This window comes from Pezoporus occidentalis, unplaced genomic scaffold, assembly GCF_034315485.1.
Source record: "Pezoporus occidentalis ecotype Australia unplaced genomic scaffold, CSIRO_AGI_Poc_V1 ctg87, whole genome shotgun sequence".
In the NCBI taxonomy this organism is placed as follows: domain Eukaryota; kingdom Metazoa; phylum Chordata; class Aves; order Psittaciformes; family Psittacidae; genus Pezoporus; species Pezoporus occidentalis.
The window spans coordinates 1,473,586-1,484,184 of NW_026916231.1; the positions used below are offsets into that span (position 1 = coordinate 1,473,586).

The window sequence follows — 10,599 nt, forward strand, 5'->3', positions numbered from 1 at the left end:
CTGTAAAATCCTGGAAAACAGTACTCTCACATTAGCCCAGCTGTTGAGCCACCACAGTGGGCAATGAAGGACTACAGGGAAGACCTACAAAATTATCATAGGCTTGCAACAACTCTGACAAAGTCACAGGCAGCTGACTCATTAATATACAGAGCCCTTGAATGAAACTGGGCTTAATCCATGGTTGTGTCCCAGCTCATGTGTTGCCTTCCTGCTAACATCAATGATTTCCCTGTTTCTCATTAGGCATTTTTCCTGTCTTGCAGCACCAGGTGACATGACAAACAGACCTAACTGGATTAATTTTTCAATTAAGATGCAAGTAAATATATGCTACCCTCATGTACCCTCAGGTACAGACATAGAATACTAAAACTAAACAGTTCGCTCATGAAGCTATATAAAAATAGTTTTGCATTGGCAAGGTTTTTTTTAATACAATTTCCTAGCTATGAAATCTAATGAAAACTCTATAAACCAAGGATCATTTTTCTGTTCAAAGACAGCAAACAGCCTGCTGCATGAAACATTCCCTGCAACCTGTAAAACAGATTACTTATTCAGAGTAAGAACTCTACTGATGGATGAACACTTGGTTGTTTTCTTCACCTTCCCCCTCCACATCAACGCAGAATGAAAGAACATACGGAGAAGCATTCCAAAATAATCTGAAATCTAGGCTACCCTGCATATTTGAACTGTGTTAGTCCCAATTTTCTGAGGGGAGTAGCTTTTTATTTGTTGAAGTCCAAAACAAAAATCCAACTCATTTCCTGTAAATTGCCACAAGCTAAATAAAGCATCTGGCTATCATGGTTTACTGAATAGAGCCTGCCCTTTCCTTTGTTGTTTTATGGAATCCCGGAAGGCTCCATGACTGACTAGGCAACTCATCTGCAATTAAATGCAGTTTCAGAAGACTTGCACACCGATCAATACATGTGACATCTACTTGGTTTGAACGGCAATTAAGTATGCTGTAACTTGAATAAATAATTTAATCCAGAACACACTAGCAAGCCTTTTTCCTTAAATACTTCAGTGCTAGGAAAGACATTAGTTCACCCTCCATTCACTGTTGAATAAAAAGTGAAACAAGAAAGGAGAACCACCTGAAATAAAGGGCACTTGGCTAAGGAAGGCTTTCAAAAAAAACCAAACCAAACCAAAACCAAAACGAACACAAAAGGACAACAGTTAAACTAGCGTAAGAAACCATAAATGCATTCTAACGCTCACTTCATGTGAAGTACATTTGTTTTAATACAGGACCAAATACACAACAATGAATTATCTCCTTAACTTCCCCTGAACACGACACACACACAAAAAAGCATCAGCCAAACCTTTAGATTGTTTATGAAATGTTTTACTGCTCTGCATAGGGGTGCAGCCCACAGCCTAATGGTTTCAAGCTTTAGCTGCAGCTTGAAGCACCACTCAGCACAGATATGAATCTCTGGAGACAGACACTTTGAGCTTTCTCATTTTCTTAAGTTAAACCCAACTTCTTTGTTGTACATCAGGTTGCAGTGTGCCATTTGGTAGGCTGGAAGAAAGCTTCTTGCCGTACCCATGGGATCTGCTTTGTCCTGAGCTTCATGAAATTAAAGACAAGGCATTTCAGCCAGATCTTCCAACTCCACAGATGTTGTTTCTATTTGTAACTTACTGAACAACAATCAGGAGCCACACAAGTTTCTGACATAAGGATCAAACAAATCAACTAGAAGTTGCCAACTTCCTTGGCATCCCAAAAAAGCTTCGTGCCAGCATTGTTCTGGACTGCTGTGCAGCAGCACTGACAGCGTTCAATAGTTTAGGCTCACAATGGTCACTGGTGCAAATCCAATGGCACATATTTATTAGTCATGAAACCAGATGGACTGTGTGCATCAGAGAGCATAGACACCACAGATGGTTAGAACTAGAAACCTGAATTATCCACCTATGCCAGATAACCTCATTACAAACATGCCTCTCTCTTGAGAAGGAACAGAGCAGGCAAGCCATTCTGCAGAGCACTTATCAAAATAGTTACCAAGACATCCTCTCACTCCAGAATTATTCTAAGTACAGTGACCAGAGTTTAAGAGTCTAATTACAAACATTTCTTGAGACTATGCTCCCTGCTGTCATATCTTATGTGTCATGTTTTACATGTCTGCCATATGCCAAACTCTGCCCTGCAATGAGAAGTCAGGGGAAAGGGAAAATAATTTAAGTTCTGTACTCACCAAGCCACACACATAGAAGGCAAGTGGAGAATATAGAAGTTATCACAATAGTGGTTGTAAAATATTGTCAAAAGCAAATAGAATGCACATACCACTCGGAACACAAGGCAACAGAGTTAACAGAGCCTCAAGTTAGAAGCATAGACTAAGATAAGATTCCCCACTCCTCTTTTACCTAGTATTACTGTTAAACAGTTCTGACACATTCATGCAGAACAATTTTAAAGATTTAAAGGTTGTGTTGACAGCCTGTGTTGACTCTCAGGATTCAGATATGCTGGGTTGAGCCATATATTTGCAGTTGTGAAATCCTTATTTGGACAGGTAATCACATGTACCTGCATGTAAAGCCATCCTTTCCGCAATGCAATCTGAATGACAACATGAGAGGAACATGTCCGCTACCTGCGGCAGAAGAGCTGTTTCTATTTAGTTTATCATTAATTCATTCTCAGGCATTTTAATCTGCACATGTTGGATTGTTTATGAAATGTTGTACTGCTCTACATAGGGTACACTCCGTAACCAAAAATTTCAAGCTATACTGTTTTATCTGCAGCACTTGCCCCTGAAGGTAATCATGAGATGATGGGACCCAAGACATGCAGGGATACTGACAGAACAATCTGAACACTGCTGCCAGGAGCAGCAGCACCAGCAGCCCTGATGCAAGGGTTCACGCCTCACAGTAGAATTTGAGAGCTCTGAAGTAAAATTCTCAGTCTGTTTTCATTTATACTTTGCTGGATTTGGACATCTGCTCTGTTCGTAAGAGGGACTTGAAAACAACATATTATTGAAATACAAGTAATTCATAAGCTTCAGCCTTAGCAGAACTGCTATCATACTCTACATCAACCCAATACACATGGATTTCTGCGTAATTGATCATTTTATTGAAATCTGTTAGGTGTTTGTTCAGATCACCTGTTGATCAGGCAGTTATGCTGCTTCTGTTCACTGCATACATACTGAGCAAGTCTCCAAGCAATACATAAATATTTTTACAACTCCATACATATGTATCTTTACTACAAAAAGCAGCTTTGCCTTAATAAAAGTTGTATCCATGGGACCAGTGTTCATTTCTTCTACCAATGACTTGTACCAAATCCGTATTAACAATCACAGGTTAAATACACTAATACATGTAACAGAGCTTTAACAGTAAAAAAGTAAGAAAGTTAAATACTGCAACAGTTTAGATACATACTGCTTTTGAATGACAGAACAAAGTCTATGACCTAGCTAATGACACAGTCACCAAAACACAACATACAGAAGCAAAGTCAACAGCCAGTACTCGTCTAGCATTTCAGAGTTCCCCTTTTCCCTTCAAATAAAGAAGGGTTGTGCACATCTTGAATGTGAGCTTAGATATATTAAGCTTACAGCAACATTGTTCCTGATGTTTGAGGCTGACAAAAGAAACAGACAAGTTAAAGCTGCAGGCCACTAAGTACACATAGCATTTGAGAGTCTTGAGGAGCCAATGTTTACTATAACATAGGTTGATTGCTCAGACTGTGCCCTATGTAACAGTAGCATTAATTGGCAATATCTGTACGCAGCAGAAAATGCCACATTACTCAACTAACCAGAGCAACCTAGATCTCCGAGGTGTTGATTAGCTCTGATGATAGCTAGACAGGTATTTTAACAGAAACACCTTTGTAAACTGAAATAAGCTGATCTACAGTTCTCCAGACTACAGGAATCACACTACATGTGCTCTGCCAGTCATCAAGGGCTGGTAGCTCAGCCAGCATTTTAGATGTAAACCTTAGGGCAGGTTAAAACAAATCTCTATACAATGCAACCAACCTAGAATAGCTGTAATTGTAACTGCTAAATTAGTTGCTGTCCCTACTTTTTACAGTTACAAGCCCAACAACTTTAGGCACACAAGTTATAGCCAGTCTTTTAAGTTCAAATTTAACCATTACAAGCTAGGGAGACCCATTTCAGAAACTGCTCTTGTGATAGCATTCTAGACTTAAGAACATGCATACACCAGCTGCCCAGAAATAGAGCTGCTAATAAAGAAGCTGCTAGCAAAAGCCACTAAACATGCACACATTTTTTTAACCTGACTTACAAATATTAGTTCAAGTGCAAGACATTAAATCTGAGCATTTGAAATAGCCAAAGGGGAAATGAGTGCAAACTACAAAGCCACAGAGGTTAGCAATGACTTCCTGATCTTTTCAGATGAAAATTCAATTACTAGGTAAGTAACACCAGACAGTGCGGAGTCCATGAAGGCCATGAACTGTAGGGAAGCCAACAGTCTTGACCAACAACACTGACTTTCTGAGAAGCCTGAAAATCCCTTCATATTGCAAACTGAGACTTCCACAGAATTATCTATTATCTTACTGCATGTTGTAATGTATTATTGCCCTACAACTTGTGCAGAAGCCGACAGCCAGCTAACTATTATTGCACAAGTTTAGAAGCTACCATGCATAAGATACAATTAAGCTCTAACAGAATCTCAGGTATTGATTATGGCTTAAACCTGAAAGTCAACACTACACAATTATCCTTAAGTGAAAGACATTGTGAGACAACTTTGTTACACTGAAGACCTACTTGGTTAAAGTAATCTTTTGCTTAGAAGAAACAGCAGACAGCATATTCACAAATAACCATATCTACTTTGCAAGAATTAGCCCTGTAAGAATAACTTTTTTTTAAAAAAAAAGAACACTCATCTTTTCTTTAAGATTATGTGTAGATACTTGCAGATATGTATAACCAGGCTTTTCTTTCTTGAACAGCCAGATCTTTGATAGTTAATTCTTTATCCTCCTTTCATCCCTCATCCAAGCCTAGCAAATTCAAGACATTATTCTAGCAGCATTCATAAAATCAATAGTGCAAAGTTATTACAAAAACTTTTTTACAAGCTGTGACATCATCTTCAAGTTTTTATTGGGTCAATAGCATTTCCCATGTATTTAGAGCTCTAGGGGAAGGCAGAAACAATAGATTTGCTGAATCTAACAAGCAACAAACTTGTTTGCTGAGGGTTTTGGGAGGTTTTTTTGTTGGGTGGTTGTTCTTTATTAGCTGGTCATACTGGCCATTGTTACAACTTTGGTAACTAGTTCCTAGCTTAAACTCGCAGTTCCTCATCTTGACATGCACCTGTAACATGCGAGTTGAACTGCACCACAATAATTGTAATGTCATCTCTATACATTCGAGCCAGCTCTTCTGGCAGACTCAGCATCTTGGACAGTCGCTCATGATCCACAGTGCCAAACTCATTGTGACCCACTGCATGACGTATCAGGTGAGTCGCTGCATTCTGATCTTCAAACTCTGAAGAGATTCTCGCTCTCCTTTCTGTTAAGAGACCATGCATTTGTCCCAGAGTTACCTTATAGCCACCAACAGCTATTGGTTGTTGATGGTGAACACCAGTGAGGTACTCCCCAACAATTCTAGCCACATCTTGCCTGTGCATAGTCTCCCACAGCCCATCTGTGGCCAAAACCAGAAACTTATCCTGTGGCCGTAATCTGTGATATATGACTTCTGGCTCAGCTGTAAGGTATGGAGGAGTGTGAAAGTTTGGAGGAATAAATTTCGTATATTCATTTTCATTCAGCTGATCTGGGCCTGATTCTATTACTCTCTTCTGTAGTTCAATGCTCCATTTAAACTTCACATCACCAAAAGCTCTGAAAGGCATCAGGAGACCTAAGAGACGATCCTGTTTCACAAGATTTTTCTCTTCAGACTTTGGATGTTCCGTTTTCACACGCTCTACTTCATTTTTGTTTTGTGCATTGTGGTCATAGGATAAATTAACTGCAGACCAAGATCCATCTTCTTCCTGAACCCCAAGCATTGCCCTACTGTCACCTGTGTTTGCAATATGCAAGTCAACACCATCCACATGGGCCACGCAGGCAGTTGCACCAGAAAATGCTACTCGTAGTACTAGGTAGTTGAGAAAAGAATTTGAATCTCCTACTTGAGCTTCCAAAGAAATATCATTATCAAGCCTCTTAAAAGCATTAATTAAAGCTTCTTTCACATCAGTAGTCTCTCCACTGTTGAGATCAATCAGCTCCTGCCAGTAAGTTCTTAGACTATTGAAGTAAAGCTTGGAAGCTTCTTTGCTAAAGTAATCATTGGGATGCTTGTGCCACTGTAAAATGGGCAACAGAGCTCTGCCACTTTCCACAGCATCTTCTATTTCAAGTAGAGTCTCATGAGGTAACAAAGAGACAGCAATGTAATAAAACAGTCTTTCACTGACAGCTTGAGCACAGGCACACCCTGCATGGCCATCAAATACGCCCAGAAGCATCCCTCTTGTTTGTAAACAAGTGGCAGCACTCCTCCTGTCTTCTATTGGAGCATTAGCAGGCAACTGGTTGCTATCAAAGCCAAGAACAGAACTTACATTTTTACCATCAAATTCTGGGACTTTGAAACTGTACTCATTTGCCTTCAGAATGCTGTTGACCTGTGGAGGAGTGAGGTAAAATCTCTGTGGTGTGGAAGCATAATCCTTTGCATGAATAAAGTGATTAAAGTTCTCCTTTGGCCTATAAAGTGCTGCAAATTTCTTCTGAGGTGCGTATCTGAAGTGACTGTGAGCAAAATGAGATGATAAGCAACACAGATGTTTATGGTGGCAGTAACACACAGTACTGCCTATTCTGCTCATCTCACAGTTACGGATCAATGGAAACAGATGAGCTGGTGCTGGCATGGCATCAGACAACAATGGCAGCCTGGAGCTTCGGACTGGAATTGCTGAAAGACAAGAGAACAACTATGCTTAGGGGGACAGCTAACAATTTTTTCCCCAGAGCCCTGTATTAAGACATTTACAGTCTCTAACAAAGTTGCTTACTATATAGAGTTCAGTTTCATGGGTCTTGAGAATGAGAAGGTATTAAGAGGTGCTTTTATAGATACTGCATTGGGCTGTAACAAAACACTATACCATACTTCAGTTCAGCATACATACTTTAATGCTTATACCCACTCAGCTGGCAGGAAGTGAAAACATCATCCAGACAAAGCAGCTTCAAATAGAACTTAAGACAACACTTAGCATGGAGCACTCTATGGTTTTGCCACCTTTTACAAGAATTTTATGGAGATTTGTTTTCTGGTGATTTCCCAGCTGACAAAGCTGGCACACAGGGAGGAAAACTCTATAAGGTTGAAGAGATAAAGTATCTAACAGCAAGATTCAAGAAAGAAATTTGAGATGACATACAACTGCTTAGACCACAAAAAGCAAGCAGTAGGGTGACAGACAGCAGATATTCTTTAGGCAATCACAAGTCCGTAGCAGGTTTTGTTTCTTTTTCCCCCCTTCCACACGTAAAACTTCCAGTTTGTGTGGCACCACGGTGTACATATACCCTAGTATTAAAAACGGCCTGTCTTTACTTAGCATTTAAATTCTTATGCATTGACCTCTCCCAGGCCTTGTACTGACAGCTATGAAGAATGAACTAACCAGTTTTCTGCTGTTCAACTACCAGGAAGAGCTCTAGCTGTAGTCCTGTGGACCACATCCAATGCCCAGAAACTGCAGCAGTGTATTGGCTTGAACTTCCAGATGCATACTGAATTTGTAAGCCATCTGCTTCCCAGAAAGTCTGTTTCTCCAGCCTAGGCTTCACACACATACTGCATGACAGCAAAAAACCTGCAACTCCAAATACAGATTATTTTTTTTTTAATCTACCCCATTGCTTTTCAGTTACAAAGGGAGCTATTTTGGTAGGTGTTCTGTGTATGTCTTCACAGGACTTCTAAAAGCAGCAGTTTTGCTTACGAAACCTCAAAGTTCTATGGATGTGCCCACACTTCAGATTCAGCACTAGTCTCCCATAAGTCTCCAACTGAATGGATACATGGTGCCACAAAAACTGTTCTGACAGTTATGTCGTTGATCCATGATGAAGCAAAAATACAAATGCACTGCTCTGAAAGTGGCTCTGCAGTGCCACCTGAGGATGTTTTGCTGATTTTTAACCATTAGTTTATCAATTACATGAAATCGAACAAGTAGTAAGAAGTTGGCTTCAAATTTTCCACAGCCAGTATCATTTACGGTAGATCCATGTCGTCTTAAGGTATCAGCCTGTCTCATGTATCAGATTTAATAAATCCTAGTTGATTGAGAAGTTCAAAGTTCTGCAGCCTGAAATCATTGAAATCTCTCACACTTACATCCACAACATAGATACCTCAAATATAACTAAGACACTCCAGATGGTTCTTAAATTATTACTTTAATATCTCTTATTTCTTACAAAAAGAGATTAAGCAGAAAATTTTACAATCAAACCACAATTTAAAGAAATTAGAACCAAGACAGTGTTAAAATACCTCTCCAAGCCCAGGACAGGGTACAAATGCTACTTTTCAGGCTACAAATTTAATATGGCCAATACTGAGTCAATGGTCAATTTATGGGGTTTGCAGCATTTATTACCCTTTTTTTCTAATAAAGGCTTGTTTTAACTGTACTATTAAGGCCAACCAATGCTGCGCTAAAAGGTATTCCCAAACACCTGCCTAACTGTGCCAGAAGACACCCATGGCTCCAGGTCAAAACGGTTATCCCGGGTGCCTTTCACACACTTGACAGACCTGAATCAACTAACGTGTGGGGGAGGAGGAGCAAGAAACATTCAACACAAGCAGAACCGTTAAATCTTCCCTCCAGCCAGCTCTGAGCCCTAGGACACAGCCTGGTCCGGTAGTCCCTTCCCCAGGTCCCATCCGACCCCAGCGCTCCTGCGAGTACCGGTGGAGATACATACCGATCCGCCTGGGCCCAGGACACACACACATTCTCCTGTCACAACAAGAAGCCGCCAACATCCACAAAGCAGAAGCCCGGGGTGGGGGGCGGGGAAGAAGCAAGACAGAGTTTGTTAGAGGAGACGAAGAGCTCCGACACGGAGGCGGAACGACAAGAGAGGAGACACGCACACAACGCAAGCCGCAATTCTAAAGGCGACCGGAGCTGCCGCTGCCCGACGGGACCGGCCCAGCTTCCCAGCGGCAAGCCCGGAGCAGCCCACGCAGAGCCCCGCAGCCAGCACCCGCTCCCGCGGCTCCGCGGAGCACCAAGCCCCCAGCCCTTCCGGCAGGAGCGAAGGGCCGCTCCCGCCGCCGGTTCCCGGAGTCGCCGCGATGGGGACTGCTACCCCCTCAGACGCCGCGCGTCCCCGACATGGCCTCCCCTTCCCAGCCGCCTGCCCGCCTCCGGCACGACCCCCTCCTCCGCCCCAGGCCGCGCGGGCACAGACCTGGCCCCTTCCCGAACGGCTTGGCCCGGGGCCCCGGGCGGAACAGGGAAATGTCTCGAGTTACCGAGCAGCCTTCAGACCCCTTCACGCACCCGCCTTCCCCACAACTACCGCCACAACCGCCTCTCACCCGCGGCTCCTGCCCTGCGCGGAGCCTTATAAAGGCCCTGCCGCCCGCGGGGCACCGCCCATTGGCTGCTGGGGAGGGCAAGGAGAGCACGTGACACGGAGGCTCGGCGGCGGTTGAGGGATGTGGGGGAGGCGTGCGTGAGCATTGCGCAGGGGTGGGAGGGCGCCAAGGCGGTGGTGGCGGTGCGGGTCCCCTCGGTGTCTGTGAGGGGGGCGCCCGCAGCCCCTCAGGCCTCATTGCCCCGGGAGCCGAGCGAAGCTGCCCTGGTGTGCGGGAGCCGCCTCTGGGAGAGTGGGCGAGGCGCAGCGGGACAAGGCAGCCCTGCGGCTGCCGCCTGCCTCACGGGGCGCTAGGTGAATGGTAGAGGTGGCGATTCGCAGATAAAACCGGAGGAGCGCAGTCCCGCTGCCGCCAAGCAGAAAAACCGAAGGGAAAGGCCATCCCGTGTGGGGAAGGCTCGAAGGGGGAGCACGTCCCGTGGTGCTTGCATAGCCAACCTGGCAGCAGCCTGCGCCCCGCTCCTCTGACTGCAGTAGGAGTCATTTAACTTGTACCTGTTGCTAAGACTAAAACTGGGAACGTGTCTAAAAACTTCTGTAGGGTGTATTATCGACTTGGAATTCATGTTAAAGAATGGGAAATGTGTTGGGTTTTTTCCCCTTGAAATGCTCAGAAGTGCCTTTAACAGCCACGAAGCACGTCAACTGTGCAACTGTGCAAGAGAGCTCTGAAGCCTGTACTGCAGCATTTGGTTTGTTTTAGATTTGCTCCCCGGTGTTTAGTCTGCACCAAGATCCCTGGAGGTGAACAGGCTGCATGGAGTGCAGGGGCCTCTGTATCTTGTGCTGCTGAGAAAACTGCATTTGCTGCCGCCGCTGCCAGGAAGAGATGGTTTGAGGGCAGTGGTTACCAAGAAGGAACAGTCCTT

General features: G+C 43.6%; 1 protein-coding gene across 2 annotated transcripts; it reads right to left on the reverse strand.

Moving 5' to 3' along the window:
* Positions 1-3,110: 3,110 nt before the first annotated feature.
* On the reverse strand, positions 3,111-9,665 carry PDP1 (pyruvate dehydrogenase phosphatase catalytic subunit 1). 2 transcript variants are annotated; one of them, XM_062604584.1, is made up of 3 exons: positions 9,542-9,665; positions 9,050-9,084; positions 3,111-7,016 (listed from the first exon to the last, which is right to left on the reverse strand). In XM_062604584.1, the coding sequence occupies exons 2-3, from the start codon at positions 9,078-9,080 to the stop codon at positions 5,359-5,361; spliced, it is 1,689 nt and encodes a 562-aa protein (XP_062460568.1). In that variant the 5' UTR covers positions 9,081-9,084; positions 9,542-9,665; the 3' UTR covers positions 3,111-5,358. The 2 variants fall into 2 exon arrangements, with proteins under 2 accessions (XP_062460568.1, XP_062460569.1); XM_062604585.1 differs by lacking the exon at positions 9,050-9,084 and having other exon boundaries at positions 9,542-9,655.
* Between the last annotated feature and the right edge of the window lie 934 nt (positions 9,666-10,599).